General features: G+C 47.4%; 1 protein-coding gene across 6 annotated transcripts in view; it reads left to right on the top strand.

Annotated features, from left to right (window-relative positions):
* The window catches only part of LOC119451014 (DENN domain-containing protein 2D-like), a 428,171-nt gene that overhangs the window by 235,901 nt on the left and 167,249 nt on the right, over positions 1–25,021 (top strand). For all 6 annotated transcript variants that reach the window (XM_049666396.1, XM_049666395.1, XM_049666393.1 and 3 more), the window contains 2 exons: positions 4,476–4,526; positions 10,356–10,462. In XM_049666396.1, the coding sequence (XP_049522353.1) occupies positions 4,476–4,526; positions 10,356–10,462 (158 nt within the window). The remainder of the gene's footprint in view (positions 1–4,475; positions 4,527–10,355; positions 10,463–25,021) is intronic.

Genomic DNA, 25,021 nt, shown 5'->3' with positions numbered 1-25,021 from the left:
AGATCGCGTCTAGCACGAACCGGTGCGAGATGTTATCAAAAGCCTTGGACAAGTCTAGAGCCAGGATGCCCCTAGTGTCTCTAGTGTCATCATCAAGGATTTGCCTCTTTATAAGCAGCATGACGTCCTGTGTGGAGAGTGCCGGCCGAAAGGCGACCATGTTGTGAGGGAATAACTCATTAGTTTCTATGTGCTTAGATATACGGTTGTGAATGGCATGTTCGGCCACCTTGCCTACGCAGGACGTAAGTGAGATGGGCCGCATGTTCTCCGGCGCAAGAGGTTTGCCTGGCTTCGGGATGAGCACCACTGAGGCTGTCTTCCAGGAGTCGGGGACGAGGCCCGTTTCCCAGATTTTATTGACTTCCTCGGTGAGCAACGCTACTGAATGTCCGTCCAAGTTTCGGAGGAGCTTATTGGAGATTCTATCCGGGCCCGGTGCAGAGCGACCGTTGAGCGTTTGGAGCACCTCCCAGATTTCGGATTCTGTGAATGAGGCGTCGAGCTCCCCCACTGCGCTCCCCCGGTAACGAGGATAATCCCCGTCACAGGAGGGGCCCAGCGGGAGATACTTTTCGGCCAACTCTTGCAGGAGGACGTGTTCAAATACGCCCGCCGCCTTTTGATTGTGAACTATGCGATCAATGGCTAGTCTTTGATTGCTTTTGCTTTGCGAATCGTCGAGTAAGTGCTTGAGGAGGTTCCATTTTCCCCCCGCTCTCATGTGCCCATCAACCGAGGAACACACTTCGTTCCATTGTTGTTTGGACAGTTCGATGGAATGAGCTTCGATTGCACGATTGAGCTCTGCAATTTTCTTGCGAAGTCGGCGATGGAGTCTGTGCATTCTCCAGTGGGCCAGGATGGAGTTTTTGGCTTCTAGGAGGTGCGCAAGGCGCGCGTCCATCCGATCAACTTTTAGGTCGGTCATAACCACCTTGGTCGCAGCTTGTACGTCCTTCTGTAGTCTTGTGAACAGACTATCGAGATTATCGTAGTCGGTCTGGTCCGCTTCCCGCAATTTCCGGAAGGCATCCCAGTCCGTCACTTTAAATTCCCTCGTAGGGGCTGCGCTAATTGTTAGGGTAATCTCCACAATGAAGTGGTCGCTACCCAGATTTTCTTGCAAATTTCGCCATCCTGCTCCGGGGGCGTTCTTGACGAACGCCAGGTCCGGAGTGGTATCTCGGACTACCGACGTGCCAATTCGCGTCGGGTATTGAGGATCCGTAATCAATTCCAGTGAGCAGTCAGAAACTGCCTGGACTAGGAGATTGCCCTTGGTGGAGTTGCGGGGATATCACCAGGAATCGTGGGGTGCATTGAAGTCACCCGCTATCACTATGGGGGCCCCTTGGTAAGGGCCACCGCCTTTGTCATGATCGTGGCGAATGCCTGCCGTTGATACGACGGTGAGCTGTATATGTTTAAAAGGAAAACACTGCTCTTAAGCCAATTGTTAGGGATAATTTCGACCATAATGATCTCCACCCTGGTTTTGCCAAGTGGTAATTTGTGTACTTGGAAGGAGCACTTCCGTGCGACCAAGGTTGCTAAGCCCCGCTTTCCCTCCTCTCGTATCGATACGACCCGGTATCCCGGGAAAGTAGGCGTGTCATCGAGAGTTTCTTGTAAAAGAATTATGTGCGGTTTGACCGCCTGTGCCGAAACGAATTGCTGCATTGGAGCTTTGCACCGTTGGAAACTAGCACAGTTCCACTGCCACACAACCAGCTTATTTGAATTGACCGCCATGGTGATTGCCTTGGATTGGCCATTCCACCGTATTGTTGACGGGGGAGGCGCTTGCGGGTAAAGGTGCCCGACTGGGCTCTCTCGAAGGTTGCCTAGCCGTAGCTAACGCGGCCTGTCCACTTTCCAGGGACGCCATCCTTTTAAGGAGGGCAGTCACGCTTTGAGTGAGCTGCTGGATTGTGCGCTGCATGCTTTCTAGGCCTTTGTTATTCGACTCGGTTTCCATAGAGTCAGCGTCCCCCTCTGGGGGCGTGGCCCTACGTTTACTCGAGCGCGCCTGTGGCTCCCCTGTTGGGGGCACCTGTTGCTTCTCGGCTTGTGAGGGGTAAAAATTACGGAGCGACTCGAAGTCGGCCCTCATCTGCTGCATTTCTGCTTTGAGTCTAGCATTCTCTTGCATGAGTTGAGCGACTCTGGGATCTACTTTATGCTCCGGCAATGCTACCTGCGTTACCTTTGGAGCCGGCGTTGTCTGCTTCGGCTTGACACGATCGGCCCAGGTGGGCGTTTCCCGGATCCGCACCCGGGAGGTAGAGCGCCCTCAGGAACGAGAGCGCCCTCTGGAGAGGCTGCGTTGTCTACCAGTTGGCGTGATGGAGCGCTCGCTCCTGGGGGCTCCCGCTGCACTGGAGTCACGTGGCTGGTTCTGCTTGGCCAGCTGTTGCTGCAGGGGCTTGTTCTTTGCGCGCTTGCGGCGCCGCCGGCGTCTTCGTACGACATATGGGACTTGAAAGCGCTGCTTACACGTTTTGTCCGCCGTAAGATGCGTGCCCCCGCAGAGGGCGCACACCGGCGAACACTGGTGGTCATCGGGTGGGGAGGCTAGTCCGCAGCCTCGGCAATCCTTATTGGTGGGGTTGGGACAGACGTCCGCACGATGTCCCAAACCGCCACACGCGTAGCACACCTCGGTTTGGCGTTTGTACAGCGTGCAGCGCAGAAGGCTGACGCCGCACATGACATAGTTAGGCACTGTCATGCCGTCGAAGAGGACGACCACTGCTGTGGTGTTTTTGATGCGTTTGATTTCCAGAGCCTTCGGGTTGCGGTGGTTGACGATCATGCGCTGGAGTTGGGTCTCGCTGATGTCCGCGTCGACCCCTCGTATGATCCCTTTGCAGGTGTTGTCTGGGGCCGCGATGTATGCGGCCACCTTGTATAGTCTTTCGCTTATGCGGATTTGCTGGATCCCTGCATAAGCGGAGGCGTTCTTCTTCTCCGGGGTAGAGACGACGAGAACGTTTTGCGTGAAATTAGGGCAAACTATGTCGCCTTCGGTTTCTGTGGGGGCTAGTGCAGTCGCCATGGCCAAGGCTTGAGCCAGCCTGATTTGGCTTACTTTCTTGACGTTCAACCCGTCCCTTGGGCGGACAATAATTCTTATGTGCTCCCTCGGTAGTCTAGGGAGCCTCGACGAGGCTGCGAGGCGTTGCAGCACGCCTTGCGGGGCAGCCGTGCGGCAGCCGCCCTTCGAGAGACAAGGTGGAAAAGAAAGAGAGGACACATGTGCTCACTACAACTGAGCATTTACTGGAAAAACTGAAAATACATACCGTATTTACTCGAACGTAACGCGACCGCAATTGTAATGCGAGGGTCGACTTTCCAGTCATGAAAAATAATAAAAATAATAAAACCGCGAATGTAACGTGAGATGAAGGGAAAAGGAAATTGTACCTTTATTCAAGGAATTGCAGTTCGGAAACGGAATTCTTTTCACTCATCGTCGTCTGAGGAGGAGGCAGAGCTTTCCTTGGGTGGTATTCTTGGGCGATCACTTTTGGAGATACGTTTCACTGTCGTGAAATTTCTCATGACTTGGCATCTAACGCATCCCATACAAGTGTTACTGGCGCTGTGCCAAGCATGCTATCTTTGCACAGTGCCAAGAGTGCTGTCGGCCGTACGCTTCGGTGCTGGGATGAGCCGAGTCTCGCGAAGTGAAACTACCTCCGAAAGTGATCACCCATGAATGCCATGGAGCACATTTCAGATTAAGCACTTCTTGAAAGACTTTTGTTTGGGGGCAGTATAAGGCCCATACGAGGTCCACAGATTGAGCCCTTTCGCCTGGCTATGCAATAAAAGAGGGCCTCCCGCTGGTCCCACCTTTGGTGAATCGTCAACTTGTTGACATCAAGCCGCAGAGTTTCCTAGCTCCGTGCTAATTCGCAATGGTCTGCACACACCAGTGCGAGGAGGGGAGCGCACTGTTTCGAGGCTACGTTCCTCCTCGCCAATAAAACGGTGCCGAGACCACACAACAGGGGAATGTGGTACACAACACAGGCTATGCAAGACACAAACAGTTTTTCATGTTTTGTGTTTCACATGCTTGTTGATTCTTTCCTCTGCCCTTCACTTTCGAATCTCTTCTGTACCTTGGCACATACTTTTCTGTGCTTGTTAGATGTCGAAAATGCAACATTCATGCCATACCTCGAGCCGATTTTCATCAAACAGTGTGAAAATCAATGCAAGGACGAGATCAAGCGAGCTTTTTGCCCCCTTTGTCCGTCACATGGGTTGGAGCATTCTTCTTAGCTTTTAGACTTGTGCAGATCTTTTGACAGGTCTTTAATATAATTGGGTCCGGAAAACCCGCATTCTTGAGCCTTCTCATTTGAGCCGGGAAATTTTTGAATGTCATCATTTTTGCTGCATTATGATGCATAGCTCTGGCTAGTGTTCTGATGCTCTGCTTGTTTTGTTTACCACAGGGACAAGGAGACGTTGCAACTGCCCGGCCTCTTGATGACAAATTTGACTGGGTGAGCACTGCTTGGTCTAATGATGCCTCAGAGGTTGTACCAGTATTTGAATGTACATCAGCAGAAAAGTGAACTGCAGATAGAAGGTGCAAAGGCATTTCTGACTAGTCGTTGCTGGGTGGGGCACTGGGCATCAGCTGATGGTACTGTAACTGGTCACAACAATAGCATTGCTCAAACACACTGGAAAAAGCCTCAAGAAACATAATACAGAACATGTTTGCTGAAGAGCACTCGTGGCCAATTTCGACTCACTGCAATTGGCTGACTTAGCTCATAGATCGAAATATGTAATAATTAAAAAAAACATAATACAGAGTCTTGGTATGGCGTGTACAGTCGAATCCACTTATAATGATTCCAGATATAACAATTTATCAGTTATAATTGCCACATTTCACTGCATTAACGATTTTGCAACATTGCCTATTGAAACTCGGTCCAGATATAACGGAACATTTTCAAAAGTGCCATACTGTTACAACAAACACTTCAAATGCAGTCGCAGTAAAAAGAGGGGCCACGTGAAGTTCTGAAGCGTGGAAGTGCAACCAAACTGGGCGTGCCCTCCAGTTCGGTCCGACAGCGATGAAGATGCGACTGCTGAGGCGAGCCCATGGAAGCTGCGCAGTTCTCTTGCACGAAGTGGGCGTGGAAAGTTGAGCACTGCGGAAATTTTGTTCGGACCGGGCTGGGTGCTGTCTTCGCTAACGAGATGACCCAGGACTTTGATCGTTGTGCTCGAAGCGGCACTACTTCGTGTTTAGTTGAAGTCTGGCATTAGAAAGGCATATGAGCACTTCATCTAAGCGTTGCAAATGGTCAGTGAAAGTCGAGGAAAACACGATGATATCATCGAGGTAACATAGACAAGTTTTCCACTTGATGCCACGAAGAACAGCGTCGATCATTCTTTAAAATTCGGCGGGAGCATTGCATAGGCTGAAAGGCATTATGTTAATCTCGTAAAGACCGTCCGGAATAGAAAAGGCGGTCTTTGTCCGCTTCGTGCATTGGAATTTGCCAGTATCCAGAGCGAAGATCAAGGCTGGAAAAGTATTGCAAAGAATCAAGGGTCATCGATACGGGGCATCGGATATACATCCTTATGTGTAATCTTGTTTAGCGCGTGGTAGTCAAAACAAAATCGTACCGATCCATCCTTCTTCTGCACTGAAACGACGGGTGATGACAAGGAACTGGCGGAGGGACGTGTGATGTTTCTTTTCAGCATATCGGCGACGTTCTCCTCGTTGATCTTGCGTTCGGCCAAAGAGACCCGGTAGGGACGATGGCGTACAATAGCCTGAGTGACGAAGTATTCATATCAAAGGAGGCCTCATGCTTCATGAGCAATTTTAGCAACGCTTCACTCTGAGCAGCAGTAAGGTCAGCACTTATCACGGTAGCAAGGGCAGATGAAGCAGATTTGCCCTGTTGAGGAAGAGCTTGCGAGGCGGCAACAGGAAGCAGAGAGACTGTTTGAGTGCCCACATAACAGGTCACTGCAGAGCCTTGAGATAGGAGGATTGTCTCAGTGGCCGTGCTCAAGGCGATAATTAATGCAGAGCTGTCTTTGAACCACACCAGGCTGGAAGCGAAGACAATCCCACGGGCAAGACAGCGGCCGTAAGGAGTGATGAACACGTCGCCATTGGTGATGTCCGTAGAGGAGGAGACTTATGATTTGCTCGTGGCCGGGAGGCAGTACAGAATAGGCAGCAGTGAGAAAACGCAGTCGCGGCTTATCGGCACTCCCGCTGCAATAAACGGTCTCTGTCATATGGAGTACACGTTGGTGGCAAGAGTATAAAGCGGATGCTGACTAGAGGAAGTCCCAACCTAAAATTAGTTCATGAGCGGACGGGAATCAAATAGCGAACTTAATGTGATGACGGATACCATTAATTAAGGACGGTTGCTGTGCACTGGACTGATGGCCGAATGATTGCTCCATTAGGCCCAATCAAGGATGATCCAACATAAGGCGTCTTCACTTTCCGCAGACGAGAGCACAGGTCCGCACGCATAACTGAAATAGTAGCTCCCGTGTTAATGAGAGCTAAGAAATGCACACCCTCCACAGACACCAATAACATGTTCGACGGACGTTCAGGAGGACTTGTAGCACTTGGCGGCAATGCAGTTTTCCCTCCAAAAACTGCACTGGTTAGTTTTTCAGTCGCTAGACATGAAGTTGCGAGACAGGCCGAAGTGGTGAAACAGAACGTCGGAGTGGCGATGGGGAGGGGCGTCTTGAGGCACGTGTGTTGTGGGCGGTGTTGGAGAAGTCGGCTGGAGATGGAGATCGGCGAGTGGGAGGATTATCGTGATAAGGGCGGTAGACGCGAGGAGATGGCTCGTCGCATTCAAAGGCAGCGTAACCACGTCGTTCGTCTTGCTGGCGGCGTCGGCAAACCTGGAGATATGTCCTCGAAAGCCGCAGTAATAGAGGATAGGGCTTTGACGAATGCCAGGCAGAGTAGTAAGGCGGGTTCGGTGCTTGGGCGACTAAAGGAGCCAGGTGATCGTGAACAGGCGCAGGCGGTGTGATTATTTTATTTATTTATTTACAGATACTGCCAGCCCTTACACAGGGCTATAGCAGGAGTGGAATACAAACATTTACAAAACAAATATTTTGTACATTGAATATTGTACATTGTAACATAAAAAGGTTCAATAAATAAAATAACACCAAGAGGTAACAGCATTAACCGCTGAAGATAACATAGACACAACGTAAAGTATATTAGTTACAAACAAGGATATCTCCAATGTGTTTTGTGAAGAAATCAATTGATGAGGATGAAACGGCTTCCTCCGACAGGGAGTTCCATTCTTTGATAGCTCTTAGAAAAAAGCTATACTTAAAACAATCGGTATGAATAACAGGAGGACGAATAAACATTGAATGACGATGCCTAGTGATTTCACTGGAAAGAATTTCAAAAAAGTCTGTATACCTAATATGAACATGATAATGAATTATTAGGTAAAGATATTTAAGTCTTTCATATTTAGTTCTAGCTTGTAATGTGGGTTGGTCTGCCTGTACGCATAGTTGAGAAGGGGAGTCCGTCCGCCGATATTTATTGAATATGAATCTGACTGCCAGACGCTGTATTCTTTCGATTTTTGATATATTTATAGCAGTGTAAGGGTCCCAGACAACCTTTGCATATTCAATTATAGGTCTAATTATTGTTTATAAGCTAGACGTTTTGTTTCTTGAGTTGCAAATGGCAAATGACGTCTCAGGCACCAGAGAGACTTGTTGGCCTTGGCACAAACATAATCTATATGCTGGTTCCAGCGAAGATCACTTGTGAAAATCATGCCAAGATACTTATGCTGCTGAACTCTTATAAGTTCATGATTATTAATAAAATAAGAGTAGTTTAAGTAATTTAACTTTCTAGAGACTGTCATAACTACAGTTTTTAGCGGGTTTAGCACCATTTGCCATTCATCACACCATTTCTTTATCTTCTGCAAATTTGCGTGTAATTTATCCTGGTCACCTACTGTTTCAATTTTATTGTATATAATGCAGTCATCTGCAAAGAGCCTGATGGAAACATCTATTTCATTCGGGAGGTCATTTATAAATAAGAGGAATAAAAGGGGGCCCAAAACACTGCCTTGGGGAACTCCCGACTTAACACATGAAATCTCAGACCTTATACCACTAATTTCGACATATTGCTCGCGAGAAAGAAAATAGGATGAGAACCATTGTGTAGTAGAAGCATTTTTGAACATAACATCAATTTTTTCTAGCAGTTTACGGTGAGACACTTTATCAAATGCCTTCGCAAAGTCCATGAAGATCATATCCGTCTGTCCCCATGAGTTAATAGTTTCTGAATGATCATGGGTTGATTCAATGAGCTGAGATGTTGTGGATAGGCCTTTACGAAAGCCATGTTGGTGGATAGATAACAAGTTATATTCAATAATATAATTTAACAGATGTTTCGAGATAATATGTTCATGCATTTTTGATCAGGTACTAGTAATTGATAAAGGGCGATAATTTGCTAAATTGTCAGCACCGCCGGTTTTGAGGACAGGAATCACTTTAGCTTGCTTCCACACCTTTGGTAAAAAACCACCATGAAGTGAAGACCGAAAAATTAATGCAAGATATTTAGAATTCCATTCAGCGTATCGATAAAGAAACTCGTTAGGGAGGCCATCGGGTCCAGGGCTTTTCTTTATGTTCAAATTAAGCAAGAGGTTGAGCACACCTTGTTCAGAAATTTCAACGTCAGCAATAGGCGGCCTGTCAGATGGAAATTCAATACTCGGCATAATACCGTTATCTTCTGTGAACACAGATGCAAAATATTCATTGAAACTCTCAGAAGAAGGATGCTCCTTATATCGTGTCGTTGAGCGAGCATTCGATGATGGATTAATAGATCTTCAAAATTTACCCGGTGCTTCTTTTAGAAATTTTGGGAATGTAATGCCAAAGAACCTTTGTTTGGATTCTTGGAACAGTTGGAACAAAAGGTGATTTATTGAAATGGAAAACTGGAACTTAGCGATGCCATGTGCTTCGGCTCGGCGCATTTCTCTCGAATCTCTCTCTGCGTCCCCTCGTGTCCGCTCTCACAAGCCAGTATTAAATGGGCTCCTTGATGCCAGGTGGCGCTAGTCGTCCGTAGTTGACGCGGTCCCTAACAGCCGGCCTATTCAAAGTGTCAATGCTGACGTCGCTTACCTCATTGCAAGCCTCGTCAGCACTGTCGACACTGAAATCAGCCGCGTAGCTTCCATATCGCCCTCTGGTGAAGTTACATGAAGACAAACACTGCCGCCGTCCACATGCAAATCGAAATATTCATGAAGGTGTGAAACGCTCGCCACGTGCGGTTTGGATTGGATTGGATTGTGGCTGCATGCACTTAGTGTGCTCGGCTGCCATGCGTTATTATCACCAATTAGAACAAGTACATCACTGCAATCACTGCAGCAATTTTCAAGGATGCAATGATTAATTGTGGAAAGAAAAATTATTATTTTTGATGGCCGATGTGGGGGGTACAAGCATTATAGATACAGTACAGCTAAAGTTTCCTTATTGCATCAGCTGCTTATTTGGTCTTCTTGACTGGCTTGCTGCTGGTAATATATGACACATCCCCCCTCTAGGATGACTATGAACAGTCATCGCACTTGCTTTGCCACTCCTAGTCTGTCTGGCGCTCTCAGTTCACGACCGAACGGGCTAATTGTTGGTACTGCTACGATTGGTATATGACAGGTACATACATTGTCTTATCCGGACAACAGTTATAAACTAAAAAAGAAGCTAAAAACCTAATCACAAAATCGCAAGCCGCACACTTCACGAGACTTTGACAGGAATTTCAGCTTTTTGATGCTATATTTGCACAATTTTTGCCGAGACACATGTCTTTTGTTAAGACGAACAATCTCGTTTGTGAATGCCAAGGTGACCATTAATACAGCTGTACACATTGTAATTATGCTCTATTTTGCATGCTTCAACTTTTTATGCTTCCAGCCATGGCTGTGATGGAACGAAACACAATAAACTTTACTAGCTTTTCGACAGTTGCATTGTGGACCGTATTTGGTAGTCAGCATTGTATTGGTTATAAATGAAGCAAATATGCTTCCTCCACAAGCCCTCCACTTCGTGTGGAAGGCTTGTGTTTGTAGCACGTTTCTTGCAGCCAGTAAAATTATAACTCTAGCCAGCATTGAACTGGTAGCCAAGGTGTGCCAGCTGTGATGATGTTAGCTGGGGGACTGCCAGCTTTGTTACCAGCTTTTTTTTTATGAACTATCCAGGCACGACTGACACCCCTGCTCGCAACGCTGGAGCCGCCTGTGCTAATGCGGATTGTGTCATCGCTCATCCTTGAGAGGAGGATCATTCTGGTCTCGGAGGACAGCAGGTAGGCTTCAATTGATGGTGCACTGCTTGCTGCGCCTGGCACATGGTGCACTTGTGATGCGAGTTGCTGTAAGAGTGCAACTGATGAAACGGCCACTTGTTGAAAAAAGACATACTTAATGCAACACAACTCGGGGACTGTCATAAGCACCTACTGATGCTAAGCTGAGGTCATAACTAAAAGCACATTATATTTACATTTGTCGAAATGATACTGTAAGCCCATAGCTGACACCAGGCACAGGTCTAGTTGCAAGACTTGTCTTTAGTTTAGTCTGGATCATTTTGGCTCAGTAAAAGAGGATTTTGCAAATAGCCGCAAGTACCTGAGCTTGTTTTTAAACAGTGCGGTGTACTGTGAACAAACCCTGGACGGATAAACTGCAAGTTCAATGAGCAAGCCAGTTGTCATGATCATGCCATGTTCATCGGTGGAACAGTTGAGCCAAATTGCACCAAGAGTTTGCGCCATACTTCTCCAAAACAGCATTTTAGCTGAAAATTTTGCTGAGCCTGCACCAAAGATGTATATAAGAACGAAAGCCTTCTTCCATTCATGCTGCCTTCCAAAACCTACAGCACGCTATCGTCATCGCGGAGGTCAAAGGAGTGTCCATAGCTATTTATGCATATACAGTTAAACCTCAATGTTGAAGCGAGTTCTTCGGTGACCGCTTTCACTAGCTAACAAACGTTATCGCGCAGCGCAAGGCGTGCCTACATTATTTAGAACTTACACGAGTGTTATCGTTGATTCGATGTGTTGTATATATGTCCTCGCCTAACCTCGGATTGCATGCGCGACACGAATTGTGTGGTAGTTTTTGGAAACCACGCGGGCACCAGCGATTACACTGGAACCTTTGAGAAGTCGACGCGTTTGACCCGCTGATCAGATTTCGCCGATCGCCGACTGTGTTCGCCGGTATTGGTGTGCTTTGAGTGTCACTTGCATGTGGGCACAATTTCGACCAATAAAATGTTAGTTTTGCTATTCACAACTTTGCTACTGTGCTCTTGACGGTCACTACAATGTGACGAAATTTGTTTAACCTTTTGTCCATAGAACAAGAACCTTAAACAGATAAAATAAATAACTAAATAACAGCATGTATGTAGAACCTCAATATAGCGAAGTGTGTTTATACACATTTTCAATACAGTTGTCTCTCGTTACAACGAACCCTCATAATCCGACATAAAATGTCCATTTTATCCCAAGTCCATAATATCCGAAATGCCTCACTTCTAGAACTTTGGTCGCAATGTCAAACAATGTTATTACGAAGAGTGAGTGACAAACGTTCAAAGTCGAGAAAAAAAGGGAGGGTTGCAATTTCGCCCCAAAGGCGGAGCATCGATTGCGATAGCAAATTACTAGACAGCTATACGAAGTAAGGATAGTAGTTGTATCGGCCATATAAAGTTGCAAACATTCGCTTGCTAACTAAATTAACAAGCACGGTGTCACGCAACCGTGCAGGCGTGCACAAATAAACATGAGCACATCTCGCTCAATGACCGCGGTCAGTCGCTGTCAAAATGCTGCAGTCAGGAAGCGCGGCAGCAGCAGTGAGCGAACTAAACATCGAAAGCACAGTGTATACGAAGCTACCGGCACTGAGCGCACTTTGTCCTTTCAAGATATGGCGCCCGCGCAATCGTGGCGTAAGCAGCTGCCGCCGGAGTAAAAACCCCTCCCTCTCCCTTGCCTCCCGTGCGAAAGAGACGGCGCGCTTCTGCCCCGCGTTCCTCCTTCATGTGCGTGCGAGATTCAGACGCAATTGTCGACTGACCCTCACAAGTCTGTTGTCAGCCCACGCAGACATGGCAAAAGTACACTTTATGCGCCCGATTTCGAAAAAAATTGCTGCTAATTTCGTCTGCTGTATCCAATAGTCCGTTGTAGTGCGGTCCATTAAAAGTGAACTGTTTTGCATTAATAAGATAGGTAGAGCAAACTAAGGTTGAAATATGGTCCGTTATATCTTGTACAAGGGTCTTGTACGCGGTCTTGTACGCAGGTCTGTTATAACAAGCATAGACTGTGTAATGAAGTTTCATTGCCGCCATGAAGGAACATCGAGGGAATAAATGAAAACTGCTATGGACGAAGATAGTTGAATTGCACTTGAAGTGAATTAGACACACAGTATCAGAGGAAGACTGATGGTGGGACAGTGTGTCACTCGCAACTGACTTTTTTTTTCTCGGAAAAAGTGTGTAATATAAAGCCGTGCTGAGCATGGCCAGTTCTGCTCATTGCGCCACGCCAGATTGGAAGATATTGTGACATGTGCAAATTTAGAAAACAACAAAAGAATTCATACTCGGCCCCCCGTAATACCACGGATGCATCGCTGACACAGATCTCTATTATGTGGTAGGCCTCCATAATTTCACATGCTAAAGCATCGTAGCTCTTACCAAGAATGGTAATACTGGAAAACCTCGCCTCATATTTGTAGGAATTACAGTGCATAGCTGGATGTGCTAAAAGTTTGTTTCTAATAGAAAGCTCACGTTCCCCTAGCTCTGTCGTTTATGCATGTTTGACTGATGCCGCATCTGAACGGAATTTCAGAAACCTCTGCACAGGTATGAGGAAAACTTTTGCACTTTCAATACAGGCAGGCACATGCCGGCCAACTACTTTGGTGCAGTGAAATCCAAACATACTATCAGCCAAAAAGGTAAACGGACCACGGATCCGGCGGCCGGAGCGGCTGCCTGGCCACAACGGGGCGCTGCTATCTCGGAGCCGTGGTCAGAAAATTGTCAATCAAATATTTGGACTGCAGGAGGGGTGCAAACCAGGAAACAGCGGCTAAGAAAAAGGTTAAAGAAGCAGAGAGGGGTCATTTTCTTAAATTTTTGTGCGCAAACAAACAGGGACGAAGAAAAAGGAGACACAAGGACGAGCGCTTTCTAACACCTGATTTTTATTGTGGAAGAACCACCGGTTAAATACCCACAGATCTGCGCGATCCTGTCAATAGAACACATCAAGAGTGCATAAAATAACGCTTGTCATGAAATGTCGCTACCCGGTCAGCATAAAAAGCAGCAATGTTCATAAAACAAGCACAAAAGGTGAAAATGCGTTAAAGATATGATGACAGGAGCGAATTCTCTTTATCTAACAATGAAACAGAAGGATAACTGATGCATTTTAACACGAAAGTGTTTTATGCCGGGGTCCACCAAGACTTCACTGACGTATTTCCGTCACGGAAATACGTCATAGAACATAATACAAAGAAAGAAACCAGAAGAAAAAGTTCCACAAACATGCAAAATTTGGAAATCGAACCCACGACCTCTCGGTCCGCGACGATAGATCGCCGAGCGTTTAACCCATTGCGCCACAAACGCATTTGCAGAGAGCTACACAGACGCGCCTTATATATCTAACACTCCTCCGTGTACCCGCGCTCTTGCTCGGGGCGGTGCCGCCGCCTACGAGCAGAAAAGAGAAGTACTGCATTATGAGACTAACGCGCACCGACAGTGAACGCTTCGGTGGTCTCAGCACTACGACGCCTCGATGCCAGCATTCGAAGGGACGCTGGCATCAAGAAGCACTACCAACACCACCTAGGTGGCGTTCACCGTACTCAGCACAGCGGAGCGTGGCCTCCGCAATTAGCTCTGAAAATGTTTCTGAAGTTGATCGCGGAGGCTGCAATTACGACGCGCTGTACGCGCTGATTTGACTCGGTGACGATTCAGTTACGTGCTTTGTCTTGCGCGTTGTATTAGTGTGTCAGTTACGTGCTTCGTCTTTCGCGTTGTGCTAGCGTGTGCAGCGTAGTGCAGCTTCCATATGCACGACGGTTGCTCATGGTCATCGACGTTGGTAGTCGTGATGGAGGAGACGTGCCACCAGGCGTCAGCGTGGGTGCATCAACGCCTAAGGGCGCTTTAGCCACAAAACACCAATAGACATTATATATCAATGTGCAATAAACATTACACTACTTCTGTGAAGACACGTTTCACTTTCGTGTTCTATACCGATTCCTATATAAGAGGGATCAACCACATTTTTTTTTCTTTTAGTTTTTCAATCCAGTGAGCTTCGACAGTTTCTCTTGCGGTTTGGTTTCTATGCCTAAACAAAATGGCGGTGCTTCCAAGACAAGGTGAGCACGCATGATCATCACAATGCATCGCCAAATGCGTACTAGGGCGACCTTTGAGACTAGACAAGTGTTCCCTTAGTCTCGTGTTAACGCATCTCGAAGTCTGCCCTACGTACACATGACCACACGTCAAAGGAATCTGATAAACAACGTTCATCGTTTCATCGTTCATCGTTTCAAAGGTAAATTTTACTTTATGCGCATATTTGGTTTTAAGAGCGTCTGGTGGTGCGTTGTTACGGAATGGAGTAAGAAATTTGGGAAATTTCTTACTCTCTTACAAAATGTCCGAAATTCATTTTGCATTCGAAGGCAACTATTGCATCTGCAACGCATCAAGCCATTCAAAATTTAAAATATTGCAATTGAGAATGAGGATGTTTTAAGGTAGGGTCAACGTCTTGCGTGAGGCTCCCACATGATCACGAACTCTGGCACATGGCACGAGCGCACTGTCGCACTTTGTACTTGCGGTGGATGCACTTTGTACTCGCTCGTCGTCTGCCGTTATCTCAAGATCGGTAGCCACGGCACGGTGCGTGTGGAGGACCACTGCTGTTCCGTCCCCTCTTGCCCTTCTAGTCTTTGGAAACACACAGATATTGCCGGCCCACCGGCTTTATTAAAGAAAGGATAATCGAATGCGCTATAGGATATTTATAGCGTTCCCTTTTTGCAGAAGCAAGAATGCACGTGCGCCATTTTCAGTTAGTGTGACGTAGTGATGATAACGGAAGGTGCGCCAGCCTGGTCGAACCGAGCGTGTTCACGAAGAACGGGTTATCAGAGTACGCAGGCTCGTTTCCTTTACTGTTGTCTGCCCCGGCGGGCTGACCACCCGTAAAATGAGTATTTTTGGAACGTGAGAATGCTTTCACTAGTAATGCTTTCAAAAGTGGTTGTCTCTGATAAAATAACAGGTAACTAAGCAAGAGGTATTTCCTTTTATTGTGATAGCAATTATATGGGCACTCCAAGCGCATTTCTACCGTGGTCGTCGCTGCAGTGAGGTTGCGTCTAAAGTTCAAACACGGTAACATCGTCGCCGCGCTCGTGTGTGTTCCCTAGTGGAATTACATTTCTTAATTTTTGCAATTCACACTGAAGGTAAGGTACACAGCCCCTCTCGGAAATATTGCAACACAAGCATTCGTGCCTGCATTCACAGAAACTTACGCTTCAGATTGCACGAAATTTGCTAGGGACTCCCTGTTTAAAAATTGCGCAGTTCAACGCATTGATACTAATACCACCTGGGTTATTGCCAGCGCCGTAATCCAGGTGGAAATTGAAACTGTAAACTTTAATTCTCCTCTTCTTCTATGGGCCACGTTTTTGCACTATTGCAGTCACAAATGTCCCTTCTTCGCACGAAGAAAATGCGAGAAAGTTTCAAGTTTTCTCCAGAGTCCAGTGTGCCTCTTAGCGGCAGCATTTGCTAACTCAGCGTGAAGGTGCTTTCGAGAAAAAAATACAAAATTGAGAAAAAGAGAGAGCTGGATAGAAATAACATGCTTATTTTATTAATCAAGCTTACGAAAGGCATCACTATGCTAAAATGCATTGAGCTCGGGCTGCGTCTTGGGCATTCGATCGCGACCAGCCGAAGCTGATCCTAGAGGCTGGAGCTGGCAGTATTTTGCCCGACACTTATAGAAAAATGCCTCGAGTAAAGCGAGGCGTGAACTAAAGTTAGCTCAGAACGTGACTCAGTAAATACTGATAGCGTCATGAATCAATCGGAAACGAAATCCTTCGGCTCGTTGTAACAACAAGTGGTGTCCAAATCCACGTCTGAGTGGCAGCTCTCACTAGAATTCTTTACGCAGATCTTGAGGCCACTGTTGTGCTGGTTGCATGAGGCGGAAGTAATTTTGGAGTTGGAAATACGCGGTGAACCATCTGCACCATCTATAAGACACTTGCAGAACATCATCAAACTTTTGGCTATGTTTTTGGCTACTTTTGGGTCACAAAAAATTTGGGTCTGGCTATCTTTGGGCTACATTTTGGGATCATTTGGCTATTTTTTGTTGGGGCCATCTGGCAACCTTACTGACGTGTCACTTGCCGGGTTAGGCGTCGCGAAGCGTTCTTCGCCCTACGTCGATCTGCGTGGCGACCCGGTAGCACGGTGATTACCGGTTGAACGGGCTTGGCCGAGGAAGAGGGATTCTCGAGAAGAAGACCGGAACCATCGTGAGCAGCATTGGCCGGTCCCAGGAGCTTTGCCCGTACGTCTCCGAGGACTACAGCTACGCCTGGGCCTTGCCAGCGTCACGAGCTTCGTGGCTAGGTCCTCCGCTCTCCCGTCGTCAGAGCATGGCTGACGAAGCGACCTTCCAGCTCAAGAGCCACGTCGATAATAGTGCTTCGATGCTTCTCCCTTGCGGATTACACCTCGGCCCGCGTGCCTCGAGCGCTCGCGCCGTTCGGAACGCTCCGCGATCTTCGTCGTCCTCTTTCCTCGCCACGGGCGTCCTCTTACATGTGACAAACACGACACTGGCGCTGACTCACAGTGAATCAGTGCCAGTGTCGTGTTCTTCTTTGCCTGTGTCCTTGTCTATCTTGCGCTGTTATTTTCCTAAAACTTGAGTACCTTGTACCTATTAGTCACGTTTTTAAGGTTGTGCACGTACAGCACAACTATTGGCCTTCTTTCCGTCCGGGGCCTTTATATAAATGCACTGAAGCTTGGGCGAGTTTGTAAGACATGATGATAACTGTACAGCGCCGAAGAAAGGACAGGCAAAAAGAGCAGACGGGACGAGTTTTTTCGTCCGTCCTCATTCTTCGGCGCTGTATGGTTATTTCATCTCTCTTTCTTTCTTCTTTTTAATTTTTGAAGGAAAGTTTCTGCAATTGCAGCAACGACACAGCTAAGATATCTGGCTGAATAAAGCCGGCTTACCTGAATTTCAAACCTTTCCTGCATTCTGTGATGGCAAGATCTTACCAGAGCCCCCTCCAGACACACGGATGCAATACCCCTCTTAATGAGTTTGGAGTGGGCAGCATCGAACGGTAAAAGCACTTTGCACAACCAAGGATTGTAAGCCCAGCAGATCCAAAATGTGTAAGATGTCAGTACATATCTCATGCGTTTTGGTAAGCCCCTTTGCATATTGTCAAAACAACACTGAGAGTTCATCCACTCAGTTAGTGGTGGTCATACAGGAATTAGCTTTTGAAATCACTAAAACGTAATCCACATATCTAAACATCCTAAGCAGCTTTGCATCGTCAAGGTTGTGGGGATGCGTGACTCTCACGCATCCCCTATGTTGTTTTCCCCGCATGGCTCCCGTCTCCTGTAATCCGGCTTCGTCGCGTGGCGTTATGGCGGCAGCGTATTACGAGAGATGGCGCTAGTGTTGCGCACTAACGCCACCTAGCGGTGAGGTTACTTGGGCACAAAAGGACGAAGGCGCTTCCTCTTCGGGTTGGGGTCGGTGAGCGATGCGGACGTCCCGCTGCGTGCGCCGATCCACGCTTCGCGTGCGCCGATCCACGCTTCGCGAGACCGTCTCGCGTGGCTAGGAGCAGGGCACTGGTATGGACAAACACGGATTGTTCGAACATGCCACTGTTCGCGTGACCGTACACGTGAACGACTGGGCAATGGTGTCATAGCGTGGGGCGAACATATTCGCTCGCTATCCGGTCGCGGTGAGTCGGACTTCCTTGATTTATCGCACGCCCATGTGAATGTTCTATGGGTAGTAATTCGGCTAGCATGCATTAGTGTATGAAAGGTGCAATAAAGGCCCTTTTGATTGTTTGCACTACTGTGTTGTCGTTCCTTTGTCCCAAGAGCACCTGTGAGACCCACAAGGTCCTGAGCTAACTCTCTGTAAAAGGCAGCTAAAAGCATGTTGTACAAAACTGGCGCTACATGTGAGCCAATACAAAACCTGATTATCGTAGAATACTTATGTCGAGCACAAGTAATTCTATTGAGGTCATAAAATTATCAACAGAAATGCCTACAGCCCTGTCAAAAACAAGGACACCATTCTGTTCAATGCAGGTTCTAACAATTGTGAACAGATCTGTGTGTGGCACCGAATAAAATAAATCTTTCATGTCTACTGAAAAAGTATATCCACTGCTGTGAAAGCTTTGTAGGAACGTCAGCTGAGTTTTTAATGACGAACGAATTGTTCAGCTCAAGCGTATTAAGATGCTTTAATAGATACCGGCTTATGAGTTGTTGCCACGATTCTCGCTTACTAACAATACATCTGTGTGGCATATCTGGCTTATGTGTTTTCACGCGGAAAAGCACTGACAACGTGGCTTGCATTGAGGCACCAGCAGCCTAAGAAAGTTTCAAACGTTCAAGTTCTTTGCATAGCCTGATAGCCTTGGCCTTTACCTTGTTTACTTGGGTCCTTGCTGGTGTGAAGTGTTTTGCTATTTCTTACACTGCTTTGTCCTTGAAGGCTTCGGATGGCAGGAGAACAAATCCACCCTCCTTGTTGGCTTGCAGGAGCTGTAGATTGTTTTGCTTGAAGTAGGTAACCACATCTCTATTTAGATCCTTAGGGCTACAATGCGCTGAATTTTTTCACAAGGCAATCCATCCCATCCAACAGGCACCTTTCCCGGTCTTCACCCTCCACACAGTGGCAACATGCCTATTCAGGGCCAACAATTCATGAACCTCAAGACCTGGTGGAATGTTAAACTTAGAGGGGCCTTACTTCAGCGTGCTAGAAATTGCTTCAGGTAGGGAAATATTTCCCACTACTTGAAGCTGGGCGGGTTTCACAACTTCCCTTCTGGCTCCCTTTGGCAGATGATTCAGCGTACACTGCCACCAAAACTCAGTCGTCTGGGCTGCAGCTCTCTGAAAGGTCTTGAATCTCTGGTGAGCGATCCAGCCTGTATCCAAGCCTTAGCACTTGGCATGCAGGCAGTCGTGCAAAAAATGAATTGGTCTCTTAACCTCCGACTTCCAGACTCTGTTAATAAATCCTCTTTGCATGGCCAACTGATGGCTTGACAGGACCACACACAGCTTGCACTTCGGGCAGCACCAATCCATTGTTGATGTGATATGCCAGGTATCTTGTGTGTCATGTAGCAGAGGCAATATACGGCTGCGGCGGCCGCATTTTTATGGAGGCGAAATGCAAAAATGCGTGTGTGCTTGCATTGTTATGCAGGTTAAAGAACCCCAGGTGGTCAAAATTAATGCGGAGCCCTCCACTACGGCCTCATAATCAGAACTGGTTTTGGCACATAAAACCCCAGAAAGAAGAAGAAGAGGCAATATATGTGACTAGTAGATAAGGCTCCCTATTGGGAAGAGAGCAGAAGGTAGGGCCCACTATCGAAGAAATAAACCTGGGTATCACTTGTACGTTGTAAGGCTAGTGGTAAATGTTGCTTGAAGTGAATTGTATGCACAGCTTCAGAGGAAGAAAGACCAATGGTAGGACAGGGCACGCCACTTGCAACTAAATTTATTCTCAGAAAAAAATGGCTGCGGCTTCGCTTAGCTAACCCTGGATATGCAAAGCGAAAGCTTGGTTTATCCTGGTTAAGTCTTGGTTTCACTTGGTTAACCTTTGATTTAGCTGTAATTATTATACTTACCTATACACTCATCGTTAAGCCAGGATATAAATTATAAGCCGACAAGTCCAAGCGTTTTGCGAGCCGAACAGCTTGCTCTTCCTCAGTCTGTGACGCTAGCTTCGCGCGCTTGGCATTCCGGACCCTCTACAGTGAAGCAGCTCGCCGGGCGATATCCGCGGGGTCAGTAGCACACCCAGGATCTCTGCCAGGGGGGGGTTGACAGTTTGCCAATACCATCTAAACAGCACTAATTTCAATTTCTTCACGGGAAATTGTCAAAAAATGCGCTCTTTGCGAGTGTGCAGACGATTGCACGTCTTACATCTTAGTTGCAGCACTCAAATGCGCAAGGAAAGCAAAGGGGTTAAACAAAAGGGGGGGTTAGGTCGGCCTCAGAAGGTCAGAAGGGGTTTGTTACAACTCCCGAACCCCCCCCCCCCCCCCCCCCGCCCCCCTGTCGGTGCGCCACTGTGCGGGGTGGTCACACGCTGCTTGTCGGCGATGGCTCAAAGCCTCCCACTCCTGCGCAACGCTCAGAGAAGACGGCCCAGCCTTGCTCTCATCCTGCACCCGCGTTCGATATAGTGTGAGGGCTTTCGAATCGGCACATCGACGACGAGCCCTTTCCCGAGCGCGTTCATGGCGGCGTTGCTCAAATGCGTTAGGACATGTCATCAGTTGCTCATGAATGGCTCATACCCCCGTAAACGTGGCCTCCCCATTACGACGACAGAATAGAAGTGAAATTCTATGCTACAATTATTGGTGGCAATGCAGCCAGCTGTGGAAGCAGATGACGAACGCGGGAGCAGGACGAGAGTGAGTGCGGCGCTCCTCTTAGCCAGGCGCGCGGCGAGTCACGTGGTCAGGCGGCAACCCAGCTGTGGAGAGTGCATGCGCTAAGCTGGCAGTGGCAGCGGCGGCGGAGCTCGGCGCGGTGAGTCACTTGATGCGTTGCCAAGGCTACGGTGCAGCTGCAGTCAAATGAAGGTCAAATTGCTGGCGATGGTGAAACTCTGCTCGTAAAGGTTAGTAAAGCTTTCGCTTTGAAAGTGCATAATATAAAGCTGTGCCGAGCATGTGAAAGAAAGTTGTGCGCATCATGCCACACTCCGTAGTTGCTTACGGCTGCTTGCAAACGCACCTCCCAAATTGCGCGACAGAGAGCGGCTGCTGAAGCGTAGTAGCAAGACCCTCTCTAGGTCATGTTCTGTGTAAAGTCCAAGTGCAATAAGATTCTACCACGCCCTGCACACCATGTGATGTGGGTGTAAAGGAGGTCGTGCAGGGTGAACCCATGCGAGCATCGAGTGACGGGCATGTGTGTAATGTGATGAAGCGCGCGGTAACATGATCACGAGAACCAGACGTGATGATGTGATCAAGTGAGCACTAGGGACATTGGGGGGCAGGTGGCCATGTGCGTCCTCCTCTAACCCGGCTGTAGCTGTCCATGGCTGTCAGTGCAATTGAGTGCTTTGGCCTTGTTGGTGCAGCAAACACCATCTAGGCCAACAAACAGTTATTTTGAATTTAGTGCTTACGTGGCCCGTGCACCCTCTGTGTTGGAGGTAATCTGGGGTGAGTGCAAATGTTGGCCGAGCCAAGATGGCCGTGACTTCATGTGCACTGTCTTCCCACTTGTTCAGTACTGGAGGACGCGTAACCTTGAGTTTCGAAGATGCATTGAAGCGAGAGGCAGAGGACGCATTTGCTTCCCTCTGCATGCGCTCTTCATGATAGCATCGTCCCACTTTGGGCAACACTGTCGGCTGCGGTGGCGAAGTGAGCACGAAAGCTTCGCAGGCTTCGCTTCATACCGCCGATGTGAAGATATTGTCACATTGTAGTGACGGTGAAGAACACAGTAGTGAAACTGTGAATGATGAAACTAAGTTTTTATTGGGCGAACCTGTGCCCACAAAGACTGGCTACGCTAAAAGCACAACGATAGTGGGAACACAGTCTGCGATCGTCAAAGTCTGATCAGTGGGTCAAGCGCGTCGGCTTTTATATGTCACTCGTTGAAGGTGTGGTGCCTGCATGTCTTCCAGAAAGTACTACACAACTCGCGTTGCGCATACAATCAGATTACAAAAGGTTTGGTGACAACAGCCAACGAATAGAATGATCGATAACATTCGAGAAGCTTCTCATACATGCAGGCATGTCCTGCGCCGGGCAATAATGTTTAGCATTTGTTTAACAATTGTTGCCTCTGTTGACGTTCACATTGTGTGCCACGCTGTCCATGTGTTTCGGTAGAGAACGCATGCTGAGGCATTCGACGAGGCATGATGTCCGATCCGCCATGCGCTTGCACTGCGCTGTGTACCATCTAGTGAATCACCCGCCAGGCAGAGCCCAACTACATACACAGCCTTGGAGATATTCATTGCTGTTGCAACGGTGGCGCAGTGGTTAGTGTGCTCGGCTACAGAGCGCTAGCAGTGGCGGTAGGGCAGAGGATCGAAATCTCACCGTGGCAATTTTTTTTTGTACTTTGATGAAGATGATGTAAGATGTGTGCCATTTTTCTGCCATGGCTTTCTTATGATGGCGGGGTTGCACAATGAGCCACAATGATTGCTTTTCAAGTCATGTACCAACTAGCTCATCTATGCAAATTATTGCTATATTAATAAATTTTATACTCGAACAGATGCCACCAAATTGGACAATGTGAGGCTGATTTGCTAGGTAGCTTTCAATTGGAGATAAAGGTGTACCGTTAATGCCACAATGGCATAGCTAATTCAAAATAACTTTATAGTTTAATAAATCGAACGCCTTCACATTGTCAATGAATATTCCTGCTACAAGTGAATCTGAGTCTGTAGACTTTCTGACATAATCTGCAAAGGTAGAAATCGCTGTAGTTGTCAAGCGACCTTTCCTGAACCCTAACTGACACAGAGTTAATATGTTATAACTTTCTAGGTAACTATACAAACGCTGTATCAGTAACTTTTCAGTAACTTTTATTATAACTGGAAGTATTGAAATCGGCTAGTAGTGCTCTAATGCTCTACGCAATCGTTACCTTTTGTCTTATAAAAGTATTATTATTTTCATTTCTAGTCTGCTATAAAATGTCCCTGTTAAAAAATCACTAGCCCTTCCCCTGTCGAGTAAATGGGGGTAAGCGAAGCTTGTCGTGTGTGTATCTGACCTTCGTGGTGACTTTCTCTCTCTCTATCTTTCTTTCCCTCTCTCCTTTATTTCTCTCTCTCTTTCTTTTTGTCCCTGGTATGTGCCATTAAGTTGGGACCTTGTCTGCACTATCGCCAGGATCGGCCCACTTTTCAGCGTGACACCGCCGCCGCCACCACCACCACCACCACCCCCGACACTTGTGAGCCTATGAAGCTTCGCTTAAAAGATTCGGTTTGTTTCCCAGCTTAATATTGAAGAAATAGGGTCGTTAGCAAGTTTCAGAATGTTGTCAAAAATGTTATCAATCCCACATGTTGTATATTACATAGGCGTGATATGACATCAGATATTTTTTCATCACAGGTAGGATAAGGAAAAAGCGATGACTGCATATGAGTTATATATGTGGCATTGTAATTCGTGTTTGCTATGCATCTAATCAGCGGAAATTACTGAATGCTTTGCATATATCGGTCAAAGTTGATGTCATTATTTTGTCTTGCACAACATGTTTTGATTGTCTGCCTGAGTGTTTGCCTAAAGGATTCCAGTTCTTTTTAGAATCACTGCCATTACAGCACACCTGGGCCGCTATTTTGTAGCAATGCCTTTAAAGTAATAATGCCTTTTCGCGCTTATCGCGCTTTGTCAGTGGTCAGAGCGACGGTCCGCTCACGATATTAACGTTGATAACGCGAGCGAACCGTCGCTCCGACCACTCACAAAGCGCGATAAACGCGAAAAGGCATTATGACATTAAAGGCATCGCTACAAAATACTGGCCCTGTATCGCAAAATAGCATTTCCTTTTTGCTGCAAATAGAGTCCTGTTAAAAGTACAGGAGCACTTTTGATACTTTTCTCAAAGTGAGAGATTAAAAGACAGTTTTTTCAGTTTCTTGTACATATTTTATTGTCTTTTAATTGACCGTAATAAGGCTCTGGTTACCCATGGATCCCTTGGGTAACAGTGCTTGGACATTACCTTACGTGTAGAAGTTGTGCGTGTTAGTGCATCAGTCAGTGTGTTGGCTAAAGTGTTGTACAACTTATTGGCACATTGTGTGAGACATAAACTGGTGTCCAGTCAATGCCGGATAAGTACAGTAGAACCCCGCTGTTACGTTCCCGGGTGCTGCGTTTTCCCGGTTGTTACGTCGTTTTCGGCCGGTTTCGGCACAGCTCCCATAGAACCCAATGCATTGGTAACCCCGCTGTTACGTCGCAACTGTGGAACCATTCCCGCATCATACGTTGCGAACTGCCACACCGCGCCGGCCCGAGCGGCCATTTTGACTTTTCATGTTGCTTGGCTTGGTTGCTTGACGATGGCATTGGCCGCCCAAAGTGCCGGGGGCGACACTTATGACGTATTTTCGGTTTCCGCTAGCAAAAGTATGGCCTTTGAGGTCCGCATTTGCTATCTAAAGATGGTGTCTATGACGCGTTGCGGCCCTAAAAGTAGTTTTGGCTCATAGATGTTCCGTGTAAAGTCCAAGGGCGATAACGCCGTCGCCGCATATGCAGTATACGGCGCCGTATGCTGCATGTGCGAGTGAAAGCGTGCGAGGGGAGCCGACGACCGCGTCTCGCGCGCGAAAGAAAGAAAAGCAGGGAGGAAGCGCGCCTCCTTCCGTTGTGCTCGAGGCACCGGCGAGGGAGCGAGGGGG

The sequence above is a fragment of the Dermacentor silvarum genome, chromosome 4, assembly GCF_013339745.2.
Source record: "Dermacentor silvarum isolate Dsil-2018 chromosome 4, BIME_Dsil_1.4, whole genome shotgun sequence".
NCBI lineage: Eukaryota > Metazoa > Arthropoda > Arachnida > Ixodida > Ixodidae > Dermacentor > Dermacentor silvarum.
Note: the sequence above shows the minus strand (reverse complement) of the source record. Positions and strands in the feature narration are given on the sequence as shown.